General features: G+C 53.2%; 1 protein-coding gene across 4 annotated transcripts in view; it reads left to right on the forward strand.

The window, feature by feature from the left end:
• MYT1L (myelin transcription factor 1 like) overlaps nt 1-22,169 on the forward strand; it is a 133,782-nt gene that overhangs the window by 6,860 nt on the left and 104,753 nt on the right. For all 4 annotated transcript variants that reach the window (XM_068974014.1, XM_068974015.1, XM_068974012.1 and 1 more), the window contains exon 4: nt 16,054-16,397. In XM_068974014.1, coding sequence (XP_068830115.1) covers nt 16,054-16,397 — 344 coding nt within the window. The remainder of the gene's footprint in view (nt 1-16,053; nt 16,398-22,169) is intronic.

Here is a 22,169-nt window from a genome sequence, read left to right on the forward strand (position 1 = left end):
CGGTGGTTAAGAGGCCACCTTCCGGTGCAGGGGCCGAGGGTTCAGTCCCTCCTCGGGTAACCAAGACCCCATGTGCCTCTCAACCGAAAAACCAGAGCATGAAACAGCAACAGTATCGTGATAAATTCAATAAAGACGTTAAAAATGTTCCACAGCCAAAAGAAATCTGAAAAAAATCTATCATGGATTAATAAATATTAAGCAATGTAGAGGAATTTGACATTTTAGCTTTCCTTTTAGCAGTCAGATGCATGCTGGACCATTGAAACTGCCTGGCTTTACTTCCTTCTTTCTGAACAGCGATTTTTATATAAGTCTCCAATGAAGGAGAATGTGTGTGGGGGGTGGGGGAGTCCCTAATGTGGGTTTATTCTTCACATCATCTGGTTTGTGAACCCTGTGAATTTACTTCTGACATTTAACGGATTTTATTCACATTTGCCCTTCACAGCTGTTTTGTTCAGGTTATTGTTTGTTGAGCAAAGGGTTCTGGTGAGATAGTTGACCTGAAATCTAGCTGTAGAGTCTTGCAAAAGCCAGTTGATGGCCTTGGTATTACATTTAAATCCTTCCCAATTTAGAAAATTCAGAATGAAATCAATTTATCCTAAAATTAAAAGCTCCAAACGGTAGACTTCTTTCCTATTAGAAAATTATTGGATTCTCTCTGGCTCGGGCTGCATGCTCCTCCTCCGGATTTTTCCACCTCATAGACCTTCGCACCCACCAGTGTGGCTGCCGTGGAGGCAGCCGCGGGTAAATAATCGCCTGTCTTCACGGGAGCCTGTTCTGGAGCTGGAGCTGAGGTGCACGCACGCCTCATTTGGAGGCTGCCGGCAGCCTGGGGGCTGTATTATTCATGCCTTGACAGAGAGCTCTCACTAAAAGCCTTGGAACGGAGCCAGGCACCAGGAGAGACAGCGGTGGAACTGAGAGGAGCCTGGATAATCAGAAAGAAAGAAAGAGGCAGAGGAAGAGAGAAAAATAGGGATCCTGCACTTCCCGTCCACTGGTTTCACAGGGATAGAATTTGCATTTGCATTAAAATAAAAAAAAACCCTAAAAATAATTGCATTTTTTTCTAACCACGCTTGAAAGTTTAACACAATTTTCCACATTTAATTGCAAAGCTGATTTTAATTAGTAGGGCCCCGCGTGTGAAAAATGAAGATCCGCTTGGGTACGTGGCAACACTGCAGTGTCTGTTTATGCTCCAATTAATGTAGGACTGCCGTGCAGCAGGGCGCACGCCTGGGTGTGGGCGAAGAATTCTGTGCGCGCAGCCACCCAGCTAGGAGCCAGGGCGCCCACAGCCCCTTCATTCTTTATAAGACATCGCTGGGCACTGCTCATCCCTGAGCTTTACGGCGTGCCTGTCCTTCCTACTAATATTATAAGTCAGAAGCTAGGGCACACCTATCTTACCATTTGATAGCTTGCATGCATGGTTGCAGAGAAGCTAAACGGTGGAGCTCTAGGGACTGGTCTGTATAAGTGAGGGTTCGGAGCAAGTGGGTTTCCCAGACTCACCGTCGATCGACGCCTTATGATGAACTGTCTGTGTGCAAACACACACTTCAGGACTGTGATGGCAGTTCACCTTTACACACAGTAAATCCTCTATTTAAAAAAAGAAAAGCCTCCTGGCCATCACCCCAAGAAAACAAAGTGTGTGCTGCCCGTCTCCAGCAGGCCTGCCCGGTGGCCACCTTGCTGGCCCTGGCCGAGTTTGTTACATATTTCAGAAGACAGTGTGACTGATTCGGTGTGTTTTAAACTGTCAATAAAACAGGTAATGCATTTCAGGGCAGATGTTTGACACTGGATAAAATTAAATATACTTTTAAAATAATTCTGCATTCAAAGATAAGAATATAGGTATTTTCAGGCAAGTACTTGGAGAATCTCTCATATTTACAATCTGTATTGGTTAAGATGAAACAAAGGAATTATCATCTAGGCCTGATTTCTTGACTGATGATTGCAAACGTATAACTACGGCTTTGAAGCCGCTCAGCACATGCAGCAGACGTGGGTGTGTGGTGCGGCTCTGGTCAGGGATGATGGCTCCCTCCACTGTCTGTGGTGGGTACTCGGCCACTACGTTTCAGAGCTGATGTGTGGACGGGGTCTTGGCTGAGGCTGGGGCTGGAAGCTGCAGACCCTGCCACGGGATCACAAGCCAGGAGCCCTGCATCCCTGCCGACAGCTGGGTCCGCGGCCCCAAGCTGGTCTCCAGAAACTGTCTAGCATTTGTTTTTAACTTTTCCGAGTTATAGGTCAGGTGGGATAAGCGTCTTCGCAGATAGTTTTGTGGCTGCTGGCCCCTTCCTCGGGGTAGACTGCCACAAGGAGGAGCGGAGCTTGAAGGACGTGAGGACGGGACTGGTTTCAAACAAACTGGAGTTTGTTTCTGGCAAGACGGGGCCGTCTGAGTTTCCAGGAGCGGGGAGGAGGTGTCTTTGTGGCCTTCAGCAAATAATATGAGAGAATTGTTTTTAAAGCACTTCCTTCTTATTCAGAAATAAGTTTGTGGGTTTTTTTTTGTAAAAGGATAAGTTTTTAGAAGATTGGTAATTTTTTAAACAATGCTATTGCTAGAAAATTCTGGGGAAAGGCATGTTTTGAAAGGTAAGCCGTGCTTTCCTCCTCTTAAATGATCTCGCTCTTGTGAGCGGATTCCAGCATCCTCCCACCCCCGAGACTGAGCCTTGGCTGAGACCCTCCGGAGCTCAGTGAGGGGCAGGTTCCGGGCGATGCTCAGGGCCAGGTGGAAGGTGAGAGGCTCTGTCCTCTGTCATGGCCACCTGCCCCCACCCCCCGCCTCACGTTCCAAGCCTGGGGGCAGAGGCCTCACCAGACCCACAGCCAAGGGTGTCAGGGAGGGTCAGAGCCCCTGAGGGGGACACTGCGCCTGAACCTCTAGACAAGTGGCTTTAGATTTCAGATGAAAAAAATGCAGGCCTGCAAGGACAGCAGGGGTGGGCATCGGGGCCCAGCACCTTCACTGCCCGGGGCTCCTCCAGCCCCGGTGGGGCTCCAGGTGCGTCCGAGTCTCTCTGACCCCCCGGCTGCGGGTATGAGTAGCCCCACCCAACCGCAGGGGTGCTGGGAGCTTGGAGCAGCGAGCAGACACTTCTGCGGCCACACAGAGGCCCTGGGGCCACCCGAGGGCTGCATCTCAGACGGCCCCACCCTTGGTGACCATCCCTAAGGCCACACGCCAATGACACGAGGCAAACGGATGCTTACCAGTCACTGCACAGCACGGAGGTGGGGCCATGGAGAAGACGCCCAGGACCAGGAATGAGCGAGCAAGCGCTCAGACTGGATTTCGGTCTGGTGGGGAGACTCACCCTGTTGCTTATTTCAGAAATGACCGCTTAGTTAAGCAATTGCACAGAGGTAGGTGTGCAGGGGTCACCTCGTGGCCAGGTAGAATACGACACTCCAGGCCGCATCGAAGATGCTCTGATGGTCTAATTACTGAGTGTTCACGGTACACACCGTCATCCAGCAGAAGGGATATTTCGGGACAAAGGGACACCCGCCCTTTGACGTAAGGTGTGTGACTCGTGACAGCGATACACACGTACGTCCGGACGTGCAGGGTGCAGCGGAGGATGTGCCCAGAGAGGCAGGAGGAGGGGTCCTGGGAGAACCCTGGACACACGGACACTCACGAGAGCCTGCAGCGTGGGGGCCCCAAAGCGCTGAGCAGGGGACAGGGCCGGAGACAAGCGTCTCCCTTCCTTCCTGCCACTTACAGATGCCACAGGCACAAGACACCGTGAGGGTCCTTCTCGAGCAAACTGAAGCCGAGGCCCCCTCAGCCACGCGTCTCTCAGCCTGGAGACCGTGGCGACTCATGGGAACCCACGCGTGGAACCGCCGCAAGCTCCCAGTGTGCCCGAGGTCGAACGCATCATGGTGTCTCTTTCCGATTTCTGAAGACACGATGAACCAGTGGTGCGGCGGGATTCCTACGGAGCAGAAGGCGGGGGACAAGCCCCTCCGGGTGGACGGTCCCGCGGGCACCCTGAAGCAGGGCCGCGCCCTCAAGGCGGGCAGAGTCGGCTGGCGGACCCCGGGTCCCACGGCCCAGCCCCACGTGCAAACCGAGGGAAGCCCAGCCACTCTGCACGGCTTGTCCTCGGGGCCGACTCCACCCGCTGCGGGAGTAGGACCCTCAGCAGGGGCACGGCCTGCGGCACCTGGTGGGATTCCTCATCATCCCTGCGTCCCTTTAGGGAAACCAAACCCCCCTGGGCTGTGGGCCTTCAGGAGGCACCCTCCTGGAGGTGGCATGCCTGCTGAGCTGGGCCTGAGCCCGAACTCGGGGGACCCACCCCCCAGCAAGGCTGGGCCCCCGTCACTGTCCTACTCCTGAGACAAGCAGGGGGAGGCTGGGGCTGGGGCCTGCTGCCTCTTCCCTCTCGGGACCAGCCTTCGGGTCCGAGTCCTTGGCCCCAGGGGGAGGAGGGGGCGCGGGGTGGCCGGGGCGGGTGGTCCCCCCACAGGAGCTGCCATCGGCTCCAGGCCACCCCTCAGGGCATGGAGGGACCTGTCCTGAAGGGACCTGCCTCTGGCCTTTGGTTTCCCGCCTGTGGTTGCTGCTTTTCCATAGGACAGACACGTGACACCTTTGAGCCGTTGTCCTTCAAATGCTGAGAAGCTGACACCCACAAAGGGGTCCACGCTCTCTACACCAGTCCTTATTCTTTTCTTTCCAGTATCTGATGGCTTTTGATTGATGAGAATCACCTATTTTTTAAAAAATGCGAGGAACCGGATGGCAGTAGGCACCGTGGAAGGGCGCAGCGCGGAATTCTAGAATGAGGAGCCTCAGCAATAAGGCCGACACCCCCAAGACCCCTCCCCACAGAAGCCTGCCACGGGTGGGGGCGCCCCAGGGAGCAAAGGCCGCACGGCTCGGGTCCAGAAAACGCCCTTAGAGGCCCCGGGGGAGGGACTGCCTCTCCCCCCTTCAGACGAGGAGCTGAGACCGCCCCCAGGGCCGCACAGTTAGCAGGAGGCTTCACGTCCAGCTCCTCCGGTCCACACCTGCGTGGAGGCCTTCCACATCTGCGGGGCTAAGACGCGTCTTCCCGCTTGACGCTGGGGAGGTGGGTGCTCGCTGAGGAAACAGAGAAGAGAAGCAAAGTCCTCGTCCGCGTGGTGTCAGTGAACACGGAGACGGACACACAGACAGCGTCTCTGCCCCCGTCGGCCGCTGAGGCGTCTGACTCCCAGGAGGTGCTCCCCGGGGCAGTCGGGCACGGCTGCATCCCCTCCCAGGGCCCTCGCGGACCTTCCACAGGACGCGAACGGGGCAGCTCTTACCCCCGAGCAGGGCAGGCCCCTCCACGGGCCCTCAGACCAGCTCGCAGGCCTGCGGGGGGCAAGGCGCGGCGAGGCGGGTTAGCGCCTTCTCGCAGGGACAGGCGAGCCGTGTCCTCCTTGACACCAAAGGAGGTGGTGGGGGCCTCACTGAAGGGTGCAGGGGCTGGGCCGCGCAGCCTCTGAGCAACCGGAGAGGCAAGCGCCCTTGCCTAGAGCCGGCGCCAGGGTCAGGGAGAGGAAGGGACCGCACGCGCGTGCACGCACGCACGCACGCGTGCACACTCAGACCTCGCAGAGAATGGCCTGTGGGACCCCTGCCCACACCACCGGCTTCTGCCACGTCGTCTCTGACAAGAGGGCCACAGCCTCTGTCAGAGCCGGGCTCAGCGTGCCCCCCAGGGGCACCCCTGTCATCCACGTTCAGAACGAGGGTTGTGGAGCTGGGAACAGCGGGGACCCGGTCCTTGAGGTTGGAACCCTGTGCCCAGGGCCAGCCCGGCAGGGTCGCTGGGCCCCGGTCACGTCTGCACGCGGGGCGCGTCTGAGAGCCCGGTGGCAGACACAGTCAGGGAATCTGTTCTCACAGTGGGACCTCACGTTTCCAGTGGCTGTTAGAAATGTAACTGCAGTAAAAATAGCTGAGTCCAGGTGAGCCACCGTCCAGACCCTGGGTGGGGAGCCATACAGGCACGATTTGGTTATAAGTTGATGTGTGTGTGTGTGTGGGGGGGGGGGGTGTTAGTTGCTCAGTCGTGTCCAGCTCTTTGTGACCCCGTGGACTGCAGCCCTCCAGACTCCTCTGCCCATGCGATTCTCCAGGCAAGAATCCTGGAGTGGGTTGCCATGCCCTCCTCCAGGGGATCTTCCTGACCCAGAGATCGAACCCAAGTCTCCTGCAGCGCAGGCAGATTCTCTACCATTTGACCCACCAGGGATGTCCCTACAAGTTGATGCTTCCAACAACAACAAAAAAAAGTGCAGACTCAACAGCTTGTAACTACCCATTGCCAAAAGAAAATTAAAGGCAAGGCCGTTTCGTGGAGAAAACATACTGAATCCTCTTGATGACGACCAGATTTTAAGGCTGATTATTTGTAGCCTGACGCCCAGTAAACTACAGTCTAGGCCTGTAGCGCCCTGAGCGCGGGCGATCGCGTCTGATCACAGGACAGCTCTGAACGTCCATGTAGCGTAGGAGCTTGCATTTCTCTTGCAGGAAATGGTTAGAAAATGCATATTTAAGAAGCTTTGTCATCTCTGTAAGGGATGCATTTTGCCCAGAGCGAGTGTCTGCGCGCGCGTATTCTGCATGCCTGTACATATAGTATGTGCAGGTGCAGCTCGTGTATCTCTATCAGGTGTTTAGATGCGACCCCAGGAGTGGTCATATTTCTCTGAGCTAGGGAGGTTCACAGGCATGCCCTCCATCCCAAGCTGAACATGTAAAAGCTCCATCCTTCAATTACCAGAACTTTCAATATTCCACAATTGAATAATTTCTTACCATCCCTACAAAGACAAAGTACTCTGTCCTGAGCATCTCAAGGAGAACTCCAGTATATATTTAAGGGAGAGTAAGAAATCGTTAGCTTTTCATTTGCATCTATTTGCTTGTATATTTGTCCCTGGGGGAAAGACACAACTGGCAAAATCATAAATTCTTATATAGCTTGATTCTTGATTCTTGATTCTTCCTATCAGTCTTTTTCATAAGTGGAGTACAGCTGATTTCCAATGGTCTTTTAATTTCTGCTCTACAGCCGAGTGATTCAGTTACAAGTTTTTTCTTTTTCATATCTCTTACCACTATAGGTCGTTACAAGACATTGAATGTAGTGCCCAGTTCTGCACTGTGGGTGTTTACCTATTTGTGTACAGTACGTGTATATTGCTTATCCGTCTCCGTCGCCTTTCCCTTTGGGTAACCAGAAGTTTGTTTCCTATGCCTGTGAATCTTTCTGTTGTGGAAATAAGTTAATTTGTATGTTTTTTAGATTCCACATGTAAGTGATACCATATGACATTTGTCTTTCTCTGCCTGACTCACTTTATTTAATATAATAATCTCTAGTTGCATCCATCCATTCGTCTTTGTGGCTGAGTAATATTCCATCGTGTATACGTACATCTTTTTTGTCCATTCATTTGCAGACGCAATGTTCATTTAAGATGGAATATCAAAGACAGAGCCTCCTGAACTCTAGACTGACCTGGAAGGACTTTAAGGAGAGAGTAGATTGAGGTGGTCTTGGAGAGTCAGGAACAGAGGAAGCAGATGAGGACGGAGGGGCGGGGGGAGGACGGAGCAGGGGAGGACGGGGGAGGGGCGGGGAAGATGGAGGGGCAGCTGGGGAGGACGGAGGGAGGGGTGGGGAGGGCGAGGGCGAGGGCAGGACGAGGGGGGAGGAGGGAGGGGCAGCGGGGAGGGGTGCGGAGGAGGGAGGGGCGGGGGTGGTGGGGGCAGGACACAGGGGTCGGGGGAGGACAGAGGAGCAGCGGGGAGGACGGGGGGCAGCGGGGAGGGGCTGGGGGGGACGCGGAGGGGTGGGGGGATGCGGGCGGGGGGGGGACGCGGGCGGGGGGGGGGGACGCGGGGAGGGGCTGGTGGGGACGCGGGCGGGGGGGGGGACGCGGGGAGGGGCTGGGGGGACGCGGGCGGGGGGCGGGCGGGGCGGGCGCTGGGCTGCACTCACACCAAGGCTGCTCCCTTCGCGTCTTTGGGCTTTGGAAGAGCAGAGACACACAGGCTAATCCAGGTGAAAGGAACACGAGGGGGAGCGCACTGTAAGAAGTTCAAGAATTGTTTTTAATACGAAAACAGTCTCAGCAGCCAGATAACCTCATCTCGTGGATCGGGGTTTGGGAAAAGGGGGCCAGGTCCTGGGCGCCTCCACCCACCCTCCCCCGTGGGCCAGGGACCCACCAGGCTGCCGCCTTTCCCTGCGGAAGCGTTCCTTTTCAGTCAAAATAAATTACATAGTGATTATGTTTTATTTGAATCTTTAAACTGCCATTCAAGGCAATAAATATTTAATAACAGGCTACATCATTTACAATTATATCAAAAAGTAAAGCAAATCTCTGCCTTACAGAAACAGATTTTTTTTAATTCTCTGAAGCAATGGGGTCAAGTAAACATTTTGAAAAATTATTCACTGAATGTCTTACAATTCCTAGAACATTTGTGTCACATTTAACTTAAAATATATATACTTTTCAAATCAGTCTGGCTCTTGCTTACAATAGTATACAGAGAATAAAAGAAAAAAATTGAGGAAATATGTCAGTATAGTCAAAACTGAATTGGTTTTATTAATATATATGTTCTTGGAAAGATATCAAACAGACATCTGGTATGCTAGCCACTTAATTGAATAATTCAGTTAATTAGATTACTTCTGAAGTAGTCTTAAATGCCTTTATATATTCTAAGGACATGCAGGAATGACCCTTTAAAAATTCAGTGGTGAAAAGGAATGGCAGCTGTACGTAAGGCAACATGAGGAGGGAGAGAATAGCAGAATGAGAGCCCCTCCACACAATCAGAAGGGGTTCTGTATATCTTTTACATGTATCATTTGCTGCCAAAAGCCGAAAATAGGAATTCCTGTGCCCATCTTACAGATGGAAAACTTGAGGCTGATAGGGATTGAATTAGCTACCCAAAGTTGAATAGCTGTGTAATCTTGAGCAAGTTACTTAAGCACATGTTCTCAGCAGACTCACTTTTCTGTTGATGCAGCTCCAATGCTGCTCACAGACTCTCCACGTGCGTGATGGCCGGACCCTCGCTGTCTGTGTAGACATGGCCCATCCTTCCAGGCCACATCCAAAACCCAGCTCCCAGCACAACACCCATCCTGGCCTGGTTACTCTTCTCCTGCTCGGGTGGGCTCCCAGAGGCCTCTGAGAGCTGTCCCGAGCTGCAGGTCTCTCCACGGCTACCGCTCCAGCAGACCGGGACTGCTGGGGACCAGCGCAGACCTCCTCGGAGCCCTGGGCACGCGGATGGTTCTCTGTCCTCCGCGTCTGCTCCTGCTGACCCTCCTCCCCTCCCCTGCCTCACACACCCCCGTTCCCGGATGTCTGTCTACGCTCTCTTCTCCTCTCTCCACCCTCCCAAGGAAGCCAGCTCTATCCCACTGAACAGTGACCCCACAAACCAAAGATGCAAGCCAGCCCACCCCTGACCCAAGTCCCCTCCCCCAAGTCCAGCCCCCTCCTGAGCCCAGCCCCCTCCTGAGCCCAGCCCCCTCCTGAGTCCAGTCCCCTCCCCCGAGTCCAGTCCCCCCCTGAATCCAGTCCCCTCCCCCGAGTCCAGTCCCCCCCTGAGTCCAGCCCCCTCCCCCGAGTCCAGTCCCCTCCCCCGAGTCCAGTCCCCTCCCCCGAGTCCAGCCCCCTCCTGAGTCCAGCCCCTTCTCCACACCGCAGCCTTAGGAACTGTTTCCAGTGAGCCCACCGCTCTCCTGACCTCGTCCCAGTGCCCCCAGGAAGCTGCTGACCAGCAGTGATGGGCGCCTCTGTGTCCAGGGCTGTCTCCGTGCTCCTGAGCAGCCACTCTGCACTGTCTCTCTGACTGTGTCTCTCCTGCCCCCTCCATAGGCGGCCCTCTGTGAAGCTGTCCAACCCCCATCCTCTCCAGGAGGGTAGCTCTCTCTGCTCCTGTCCTGAGAGATGAGGGCCCTTTGTGCCACCGCTCAAAGCGTCTCCTGCACAAATGAATCATTCAGCCTAGTTATTCAGCACAACCTGTGGGGAGCCCACTTAGCATGTGAAGCCGTCACAGAAGCAGAAACGTCACCACATGAATGAGGTCTCGCCACACCCCAGTAAGAGAGGCGGGCATGCGTCTCCCTCTTTGGAGACTGGAAAACCAAGACATGGTGAACCATGCCTGGGCAGGGGATCAAATACCTTGTGTGAGGTTACTCAGCCTTGAGATTGTCAGCATATATCCCTGAGTATCTGTCCCTCAAATACGGAATTAAAAGAGCACCCATCTCCGTGGGTCACTGAAGGGTTTCCTGGATCCATACGTGTAAAGATTTTAGGAAACCAGGCTCGGGATAAGTGTTCTGTGAGCGCTGGGCCGACAGTAGAGCCCAGCACTCCAGAGTCTTGTTTACACGGGATTTCCGTTCTTCCAAAATAACCATTCATCCTCGACACACTGAGGCTCTGTGAGCAACGCAAGAGAAATGCCCGCCATCAGAGAAGAGACCACACAGAGCACCCGTGGGCACGGGGCTGGCCTCGGCTTCCCTGTGCTCACGAGCACAGGCCGCCTCATCCTAGACCTCGGGTCTCTGCCCGCAGCTGTGATGCGTGAGCTGGGCATGGGGCACAGCCAGCAGGTGTGTTCTTCAGTGTCAGAGCCCCTGTCCCCATTTGTATGAAAACTGGAGAAGTGAAAATGTCAAGGGAAATATTAAAAGCAACATGGAAACCAGCCTCGAGAGCACGCAGTACACAATATTTTATACGTGTGTGTTCACAGCGCGGTCTCGTGGCAAGTGACCAATTGTCTAGAATAACCTTACACAGAAGACTAAACATGGTTTAAATCAAGTTAACGTCAAAAAGGACTGCGAACACTGCAGCGTCTGCAGGATGTATGAGGTGCCCAGAAGCTCAGGGCAGCTGAGAACGGCAAAGCCCGGGGTTCACAGGGCTCAGGCTGCAGCCCTCCCGTCCGTGACTCCCAGCAGCTCGTGGAGCTGAAGCACATGCTGCCGTGACCCTCAGTCATCACACCTGCTGCCCCTCTGAAGTCTGCACCGTGGGGAGGACACACAGGACGCGTCTGCGGCCACCTTCGGCTGCTGTGTGTGCTGCAGACTGAGGGGGTGCAGGGGCGTGAGGAGCGGTCCTGGGGACCCTGTGGACAGTGCCCAGGCCTCGGCTCGCCTCTCGGCTCGGAGGTGGGCAGAGCCTGCAGGCCTGACTGCTGCCTCCTGCTGAAGCATCTCAGCTCCCGCGCGGTGCCCTGTCCATCAGAGCGGCCGAGTCTGCTTCTGTTGTGCTTATCTGCTTTGTCCCCTTGAGCGGCCGGAATGGAAGGCTGAGCTTTCCTGCTGTCGGCTTGTCAAGACACTGAGCTGCCCCTCAAAGCTCAGCCCCGCTCCACTCAGCCCCACTCAGTGCCCAGGTCCTTCCCACAGGGCTCTCACTCAGCAGGCATTTACCCAGAACCTACTGTGTCCAAGCTGGCATAGCCACAAGCCATCCGTGGCTCCTGGACACTTGAAATATGAAGAGTGCCTCTGAGCAGTTCATTTCAAAATCTCCTTTAATTGTCTTCAGTGGCCGTGTGTGACTAGTGGCTGCCCTGTTAGACGCTGCGGCTCTAAAAACAGAGCGAGCGTTGACCTGTGGCCCACGGCTCAGTCCTGCGAAGGAGAAAGACAGTGTGTCAGCCCATAATCATGCTGGATGTGGTAAGTGCTTTCACTACTAATAAGTGAAGAAAACTGTAATGCTCACACCCGAGGTTCCCTCGGCAGCTGTGGGAAAGGCAGCCGACGCCTGGTGGAGGCTGATGGCAACGGTGAGAAACAGGAGTGAGGGCACGATGCTGACATGAACGCCACGCCCTGGAGGAGCCCAGACCTGCCCGCGGGTGGTGAGGGCCAGCCCTGGCGCCGGCCGCGTTCATTCCTGGGGCTTCCTTTTGGCACCAGATTGCCACTTTTCCCTTAGACTCTTCTGCCTACCCTGTCCTGCTGGGACATTCCAGGACTGTGGGGGATGTTGTTTTTTAGAAAGACCCGTATGTGTCGGTGGACGGGAGCCCAGATGAGTCTGGAGGAGGCAACAGCTGGGAGGCCGGCTGGCTTCTCCAGCTCTTGGACCACAGCTGCTGCAGGTGGGAGAGAAGCAGAGAGCACACTTCCCCAGCTGGGCGTGTCCTGTCCTGCCCACCCCCTGCCAGCAGACAGGGGGTCCACGTGCGGGCATAGGAGGCACCATGCTCCCCTGTGTGTGTCCCAGGGTTTCCTCCCAAGGATTCACTTGGAAATGTTTCAGACCACTGGGCATCGTCGATCAGAAAGCGTCTGCTAATCACGGAGGCTCTTCATCCTGGCCCACGCAGCCACAGTGTCTGGGCTTCCCTGGAGGCTCAGACAGTAAAGACTGACTGCAATGCAGAGAATGCCGGTTCCATCCCTGGGTCAGGAAGATCCCCTGGAAAATGAAATGGCACAACTCACTCCAATATTCTTGCCTGGAGAATCCCATGGACAGAGGAGTCTGGCAGGCTACAATCCATGGGTCACAAAGAGTTGGACACCACTGAGCGACTAACACTTTCACTTAATCCAGGAGCTGTTTGACATAAATAAAGTGAAATCTGGCCTGGGGGCTTGATTGTCATGTCTAAAATCGATACCAGGAACTCACAGTCTGATTTTGTTTGTAGGTGGAGCACAATTTTATTTATAGTTTACGTTAGTAGCTATAAAGAAAAAAAAAAAAAACTTGAGCATCAAACCATGTTAAACTGGCAGAAGACACTGGAGGCTTGAGGCCGACTAATTCCAGAAAGTTGGAAAAAATGAATCCAGATGGTTTACAAAATGCAGGAGAAAGAAATAAAGGCAATCCACGTAAAAAGAGAAGGCAGTCTCCATCCCCTGCTCTGAACTTTACAACCCCACCATCTCACGTCTGAGCGTCTGGGGATTTCGGGTGGCAGAGAGGGGAGAACCAGCAAGAAGCCCAGTATCGTGTTGAGTTAACACCAGCGTGCTGGGTTCACACCGGCGTGCTGGGTTAGGGTTTTCACACCATCGTGCTGGGTTCACACCAGCGTGCTGGGTTCACACCAGTGTACTAAGATCACACCATCATGCTGGGTTTACACAGGCGTGCTGGGTTCACACTGGCGTGCTGGGTACACACCATCGTGCTGGATTCACACCAGTGTACTAAGATCACACCATCGTGCTGGGTTTACACCGGCACACTGGCGTGTTGGGTTCACACCAGTGTACTGAGATCACACCATCCTGCTGGGTTCACACCAGTGCGCTGGGTTCACACTGGTGTGCTGGGTTCACACCATCGTGCTGGGTTCAAACCATCGTGCTGGGTTCACACCGGCGTGCTGGGTTAGGGTTTTCACACCATCGTGCTGGGTTCACACCATCATGCTGGGTTCACACCAGTGTACTGAGATCACACCATCGTGCTGGGTTCACACAGGTGTGCTGGGTTCACACTGGTGTGTTGGGTTCACACCATCGTGCTGGGTTCACACCATCGTGCTGGGTTCACACCAGTGTACTGAGATCACACCATCGTGCTGGGTTCACACCGGCGTGCTGGGTTCACACCATTGGCAGACCTTCCCATTGCCCAGTGGAGGTGGGCCATTCTGAGTTACATCAAGGTTAGCTGGCCCATCATTTGCCTGTACCTGACCGAGCCTGAGGGTGACAGCAGCCTGGCTGTCTGTTCCAGTGAACACCTGGTGTGCTGTTAGCTTTGATGCAGGGCAGACACACTGAAAGGTTGTTGCTGAACCATGAAAGACGCTGGGATTCTTGGCCTCTGGAGGAGAGGAATTCAATCCAGGGCCAGAGATGAGGCTTGATCTCTCTGCCCCCTTCTGATGTTTATGTCAGAAGCTTTCCCTATCTCTTTTATACTTTAATAAAACTTTGTTACACCAAAGCTCTGAGCAATCAAGGCTCATGTCCAGAAGGACAAGACTACTTATTGCTACACTCACTGACTTACTCAGATAAACACAGAGTGAATCCATCAACAAGTCCACTGAAATCCAGGACCACATCTGGAAGACATGGGTTGGAATGGAAATCGGACCTGACCAGTTGTCAGGGACGGAAGCCAAGAGGCTGTGGCCATTCATGCAATGGAATGTTTGTCCCCGATTATCGACACAGCTTCTCCCCAAATCCATGTAAATATTCCCATAAGAGAAATCTCAGATAGCTGTTTATTTCCTATTAGAAACGCTCTCTAGACCAGTATGTGTTTCCTTCAGCTTCTCTGATTCCAATAAATATTATCCTGGGGTTGACTGTTGTGTTTGAACAGTCAACAGGCAGAAGGCCCATCACGCTGGGCTCACGGGGAGGCTCTGTGCCTCCTCCACCCCCAGCGCCTCCCTCCCACCCGCCGTGTCCTCCCTGCCGAGCCTGCGGCACCTTCCCACGTGCAGCTGTGATCGCGGCACTGATTGCATGAGAGAACTCAGTAGCTCCTGTTTGCTGCACCCAACCCCGAGTCCCTGAGCAGCCTGCAGGCTGCTCCAACCCCACTCGGCTCTCAGATCCGCGTGCTCACCCCCGGGCATCTGTGTATGGCCCTCCAGGCCCATCTCCAGGGCCTCTTCCCGGGGATGCCCCAGCCCCCTTGACTTGTCGCCCCTCTCCTTATGACGTGGCCCCTCGATGTTTCAATCCCACGTCTGCCACTCTGTGTCCAGTCGCTCAACAGCCTCTTGGTGCCCCTGACCCCCTGGGTGCTGGGCGCACCATGGTAAACACTGAGCAGAGCTTCTAAAGCAGAATCACGGCCAGGGCTGAGTCCTGTGGGACCAAAAGTGACCTGAAAGGTGGATCTTCGTCCTTGACCTCTGAGTCTGCTGCCCAGCACAGGCCAGCACGGAGGGGGCTGCCGAGATGATGACGCACTGGGTGGGTTTTGACTGAGTGAATTCCTGGGTCCAAAAGTAAGCTGATCCTGGTCTGTGGGAATCCCCTGCCACCGTGTTCAGCTATTAGTGGGGGTCACACACCTCATTTAAGACTCATGGAATAATCAGGAACAAAAGGACTATATTCAGCACTTTGGAGAATTGTTCTTTTTCAAGGAAATGTCATGCGTGCCTACCCTGAGGGTCTCGCCCAAGTTTGATCAGTTTCAGCATGATCAGTACTGGATGCTAGGTCAGCTGAGTGCTGTCTGCAGTGCCGGGGCGGGGCCGACGGCCTCTGTAGACTTGAAGCTTGTTCTCATCGGTAAATGTTGCGGTCTGTCTTCTCAGAGTGTCATCCTGTCTATACAAACAGTGTTATCTTGAGAATATTCAGATCCAGATATATCCAGAGCTCTTCCACAACCTACATATTTTCACATTACACAGTAATGTCTATGTGTGAATGCAACGTGCAGGACTCATTGTCATTTCTAAATGCAAGGGCTTCCGTTGTGGCTCAGCTGGTAAAGAATCCGCCTGCAATGCGGGAGACCTGGGTTTGATCCCTTGGTTGGGAAGATCCTCTGGAGAAGGGATAGGCTACCCACTCCAGTATCTTGGCCTGGAGAATACCATGGGCTACAGTCCACGGGGTTAAAGAGAGTCGGACACACCTGAGCAGCTTTCACTTTCTGAACACGTGTTACACTCGGGTGCACGCGGGTGTGTTTGGAGAGACGGTTAGTAGACTCGTGTTGTCAGTTACGGGGTGCTGCGCGCGTGCTTCGTAATGTCCTTGGGGATGCTGCGAGGGTCGCCGGGCGATCGCGGGGGCGGTGCTGACGGGACCGAGAGAGGAGGCCCTGGCCCGCTGGGTTTCTGTGTGTTGCTGCTCCGTGCACAGCTGTTGCACACGCGTCACAGCCCGTGTGCACACACCCTCTCTGCACTTGTGCTGAACCTCAGCCTCTCCAACCACGACTCCTGAAGCCCCGGCGCTCAGCGGCAGTAACTCAGGTCTTCTCTCTCTCTCTTTTTAACAGCGTGTATGGTTGTCCCTTGGCTAAAAAAAGAAAAACGCAAGACAAACAGCCCCAAGAGCCTGCTCCCAAGCGGAAACCGTTCACAGTGAAGGCGGACAGCTCGTCAGTGGACGAGTGTTACGACAGCGACGGCTCAGAGGATGCAGACGAGAAGGAGGAGGACGAGGATGAGGAGGACGAGTCGGACGAGGACGAGGAGCAGAGGGAGGAGGAGGAGGAGGAGGACGGGGACCGCGAGGACGAGGAGGAGATGGACGAGGAGGACGAGGACGAGGAGGACCACGAGGAGGAGGACGAGGACGAGGACGACGAGGACGAGGACGAGGACGACGAGGAGGACAACGGTAACCCTCCGCGGGCCCCGGGCTCAGGCGGCCGGGCAGCGCCACGGGCACAGCGGGCCTCCTGGCTCTCACTGTCTGTAGCGAAGTCTGTTGAGCACCCCTTAGACCTTAGGTCAGAGCGGTCATCCCCGAACTTGCTGAAACATCTGCGGTGTGCTCGCTTGTTTAGCTTGGCCGCTTTCATCCAGAAAGTTCAGTCTGCGTTTCCCCAGGTGCTCCCCCCGAGAGGTCCCGTGCTGAGCCACTCCGGGGGTGGTGGGGTGGACGTGGCCCAGCCCGCGGGCCTCCATGGGACCTGGAAGCTTGGTGTGACCCCTGCGCACAAGCTGGTGAAGTAGGCTTTGTCCTGTAGCTGCCGAGGCTTAGTGTCAGTGACCATCGGGCAGGGCTCAGGGAGGAACGCGGCTCTGTGAAGTGCTGGATTAACCCGTCGTCCGCTTCCGTGTGGGAGAACCATGCTTCTAATCTGATGAGACAGACAGGTCAGAAGCCCTCTGTGCTGGGTGGTGGCATCTTTGGAGCAATAAATTTCAGATGGCTTTGCTTTTACATCCAGCTTTCTATTAGGGTCAGACTCAGAAAGATCAGAGTTCAAATGCCAGTTCTTTCTCAGAAGTTGTCTCTTTTCTAGAGAGAAGTGGGAGGTTTGTGAAGAGCCTAGTTCTAGTCTTTACTGCCTTGGAGTTTGCCTCAGAGAAATGGCAAACCACTTTAAAAAGCGAAAGGAATCTTTTTTCCCCCTTATGCTTCTTCTTTGGGCTCAGTTCTCTTCGAGAATCTGAATTTGGAGAAGCGCTAATTTTCCAGCACAAAGGACAGCAGTTTCCATTAGTGGAGAGAGTTTTCAGGTCCTGTAGATGTGAGCAGGTTATTGCTAACCCGCGGGGTGGACACAAACCAACATCCCTCCTTCCGAGGCCATACGGGTCAGTTCCAGGAAACTGAATTTTTGTGACATGATCCTCGATTGCTCTCGTGAGTTGGGTCCTTATGAAAGGACCTTATGAAAACCATTAGACGCATTTACATGGATAATCCGAGCGTACCTAGAGGTACCTGTACACACACACACACACACACACTCCTCATGGATTGAAACAGGGTCTCCCCAGCTTATTCTCCTTGTCTCGTGGTGCAGAGGCCGCCTGGGCATCAGCATGAGGGCACCCCTGCATGCGGACACCGCACACTCTGCTGAGCAGACTGTGCTGTCATTAGTGAGAAGCTGGGACTTCCATGCTGAGAATTAAAAACAGCAGCTCTGGGCAAGAAGGTTGTGGAATGGGAAAGCTGGAGGTCTGACCAATTTGGAAAGTCATTTCTGGACGCCGTCTCCAATGGGTATCATTCTGGGTGAAACCGTCCATTGTTGAGGCTGCTTCGTGACTTGCAGCTTAACTACAGCTTCGCATGAAGATGGTGTGAAATACTGCTCTTCCCTACCGTCTCTCGGTGTCTCAGAAGCAGCAGCCGTGGCCATCTGAAGCGGTGGAACTTCGGGTGCCGGATGGGTGAGGGGGGGAGAGATGTGCACGCACGGGAGCCTCATTTATCCAGGCGTCTTAATCAGAGTGCAGATTCCGCCCTCTGTCTGCTAGAACGAGACTGGCAGTTCTAGCTTACTTAGGGCTACGGTTTAAATAAGCTACTTTTAAAAACGCAAAGTAACATATTTCGCAGAAGTGAACAGAGCCTTATTGAAACAATAGGCTTCAGCTTGTGACTGTATTGGGTTTGTTTGCTCGGACTTGAACGCTTAGAATTGCTTTAAAAAGTGAGAAAGCAAAGCTAGAGTTTTCTAGGAAAAGTCAAGTAAGTGGGCGTAGAAAAGGGTTCATGAAACAGTTGCATGATTATAACATCTGACCACGTGCCATCACCTGGCACCCAGCACCCAGTCAGTGGTCTGCAAACATCGAGTCCATGTCAGAGGCATGTAAGGAAGTTGGTTCCAGAAAGAAAAGGCCGAGCAGAAGGATAAATGATTGCCTGCCGGCTCCTGGTGTCAGAATTCACGCTCAGCTCTGGATTCCCCAGCTGAGCCCCAATTAGAATCATTGATTACGTGAACTTGAAAGGAATCAACTAGCGCTACTAATGAGAGGTTCAGCCAGGCTGCCCATACTGTGGATCACTCAGCCCATACTGGGCTGCCTCTTCTGTTATAGGACGAGTATGTCAGTTTGACCAAATAGTTTGACAGTAAAGTGTAGTCAGTTACTCCCTCTTGGATAGGCTCTCATCAAATCCTACATCCCAAAGAGCCGTTAGCTCAAAGATGGCCCGTGTGACGGACCTGGCACCGAGGTTCTGATTTACACTAAGCTCTGGGCTGGGGGCATCACAAGCTCGCCTGATTTCTAAGTCAGACAAACGCATCCGTCCTAAGAAGAGCCCACTTCCGAGGCCTGGTTCCTGGAGAATGTTCCACAGAGCTTCTCTGTTCTGGAGAGAAGTGTCCACTGCAGGAGCCTGTGAACAGGCGTTCCAAGACCCCGGCCACCCCCGTGAACACCTGCCAAGTAGGCTGAGGAGCAGGAGTTCCCTAACCCCAGGGCCAGGCATTTCCAGGAAGGTTAGACCCCAGGAGACATAGCTGGGCTGATGAACCGTGTCTTCCACATGGTCAGGCTCCTAGCTGGGGCCGCTTAGGACAGGCAGGCTTCCAAAGGCGTGTGCCCGCCTGCTCCTGTTTTTCCGTCCTCCCCACGTGCGCTGTGCTTTACCTGATAGCTCAGTTTGCTGCCAGGATCACCACTAGCCAGTGTGAGTTCTGCCCCCCACGGCCACGTCTGTAACGTGGGAAGCTCAGAGTGACTGCAGGACACCCCCATGGAGCGCGCCTTCCTCCCCTCCATGTATTGGCAGAAACTGGGCATTTCTGAAAACCTGGGGAAAGCGCCTCTGTGTCTGGTGACCGGAGCGCTGGGTCAGCGTCTTGAAGGTGCTATTGCCTGTCCTGGTGGGCACTCTTGGTGACCGTCATTCTCCAAGGGGGGCCTGAGCCTCTTTCTGAGCCAACAGCGCAGACAGTGACCAGTGGCTAACGGAGGAGGAGGCAAGGCAGGCAGCGTGCAGGGCCGGGAGGCCTGGGGGGCGCTGTGGGGCTGCTCAGGACGCCCATCCGCACGCCGAGCGTCCCCGCCAGAGGGGACCCGGGCTGCTCGGGAGCTGCAGGGATGAAGCTGAGCTGCCCTCAGCCTCACCAGGGGATATAAAACCTCAGGTTATTTCTACCAAAAGGATGCTGTTTTCTTTCCCCACCTCTATTATCAATTGAATGTGGAGTTTACTGAGAGGTTTTGTTATAGAGAAAACAAATGTATACAAACCACCAAATTTTTACATAGGCACCCACTGATCACAGAAGAACCATTGTAACTTGCAAATGAGGTGTTTGTTTTAATCCTGAGACTCCTCTGGCAGTGTAGTCACACAGGAATCAAAATATTACTAATAATGTGCGCTTCCAGTCAGCATAGTGGTGTGAGTGCAGTCCTTCAGCTTCATGGGGATTGTGCAAGAAGGACAGGCTGGGTAGACACTGCTTCCCTGTCAGGGTGCTAATGAGATAGACACCGAGGCTCAGAAAGACCGGATTGTTTTCGGTAAGAGACAGGTGTGTGCTTAGACTCTTGGTTGTTCCTCTTTCTCCAGAACTCATGTTCTTTATATCGCTTTTTGCCTGTTTCAACAACAGGAAAGGATATCTTGAGTAATTCATTTTGGATTACATTAGATTCAAAACTAATTAACCAAAATTATATTTTGTCCAGTCGACCTATCATAGGCTGGACTTTTGCATGAAGAATTTTATTTTCAAAATGCATATGGTGGCTTAAGTCTGTAATTATCAGATTAAAGCTCCCTTGTTATCCTAAAGTTAAGAAAATGATTATACAGGGGTTGTAGATTATGAGAGCGGATTTTGTGCATGGTGTGGTTAGTACCTTTTCAGAGTCTCGTGATTTGAGACATACAGATTCAATGGTTATTTAATGCCGGGTAAGTCATGGTCTATTTTCATAGTATAGCCCACTAAAAAGAACACATCTTTAAATAATAGATACACACATAGATGTGTGTATAAAATAAGTGTTTGCACCTCTGTCTCCTCTGGAGCACACATTGCATCTGCCTGCTGACAGGAGAGGAAATTCCCTGAGGAAGAATATAGGAGTGTGCTGTCCCAACTAGAGCAGACCCTCACGTCCACTGCCATATTCAACCCGTAATTTCTTAATATATTTTGTTTCTAAAACACATTTATAAATATGCAAAGTCCTTTCTTTGCTTACCCTTTACTTGAATCTTGGGGCTGTCTTGACAATTCAACTTTGAGAACAGTCGATTTGCCCAATTGGGTCAAATGAAGTGAAATTGGAAACACCTTCCTTCTCTAGAGATTTCCTCGCTTCATGTTCTGTGTATGAATCAGCCAGAGATGTGTATGCATGCCTGGAAGTTCACGTCTGAGAGGAACTGAGTGGTTGGAAGGGAGTGTGGGTCACCACGCTGAGGGCGTCTGCATGCGGGCTGCTCTGAGCAGGGGAAGGAGCTGGGTGCCGGGGTGGCGGTCCATGCGGAGCAGAGCCTGCTGCTCCCGCCAAGGACCCCTTCACGGGGGGCGGTCAGCGCCCGTCCCGTTCTGACTCTGGGCTCTGTGTGCACTGCCCGCCCCCACAAGCGGCCCCCAGCATCCTCCAGCTGCTCGGCAGACACTCATCCGTCTTTGAAGGGAACTCAAGACAAAGCCCACCCTCACAGAAACAACTTTTTAAAATTGCCCGGTTTCCAGGGTTTTTTTTTTTTTTCCGTTCACGCAGGGTAATGTACTGGGTGTCACATAATTAAAACATTGTGACAGCTTGCAGTCAGTGGGTCTGAGCGTGGGGCTTCCCAGGTGGTGATGATAAAGAATCCGCCTGCAATGCGGGACATGCATGAGTCTTGGGCTCAACCCCTGGTCAAGAAGGGCCCCTGGAGGAGGAAATGGCAGCCCACTCCAGTATCCTTGCCTGGCGCATCCCATGGACAGAGGAGCCTGGCGAGCCACGGTCCACGGGGTCAGAGAATCAGACCCGACTCAGCAACTGGGCACACACACACACACAGGCCCGAGCTTCCCGAAGACGAGGCCAGATGAGGAGGCGAGGGTCTCCCGCTGAGGCCCCTGAACCTCCCTCTTGACGTGGAGTTCGCGCTGATTAGCCAAGTACCCTCTCGCATCCTTCCCAGGAAACAGCCCTGATGAGCGAAGTGAGTTGGAATGCAGACAGACTGTGAACATCAGAATTAGCCCACCAGCTTTCTCCCGCAGTCAGCAGAAAAAAGCATTGCGTTCTGAGATCAGCATGAAAACCAAGATGTGTTTAGAAGGCAAGGTCTCAACTGTTCACAGTTGGGAGAAAGAATATGATAACTTTCTATCTTAAAAATTAATCTCTCCCTTCATCCATGAACATGTTATTTTAGGAAGCTTAGTATTCAAATACAGCGAAGCGTATGGCTCTACCACTTAGAAATGAGTGAGGGCAGAATTAGACATTTCTAGATATCTGTCTGTGATAAAAGCTAACTTTCTCCTTTCAAGCTAATTTTACAGAATTAGAACATATAATTATATCTTATATTTCATGAATTTTCAGATGCTTGAATACAAACCAGAAAATTTGCTAACAAAGTGAAGTCATGTACGTTTGAGTTGCCAGCAACATGCGTAACGTATGGGGAAAATCTTTTCACATAATAGTGAGAAATGGTCAACATAAG

The sequence above is a fragment of the Capricornis sumatraensis genome, chromosome 6, assembly GCF_032405125.1.
Source record: "Capricornis sumatraensis isolate serow.1 chromosome 6, serow.2, whole genome shotgun sequence".
Classification (NCBI taxonomy): Eukaryota; Metazoa; Chordata; class Mammalia; order Artiodactyla; family Bovidae; genus Capricornis; species Capricornis sumatraensis.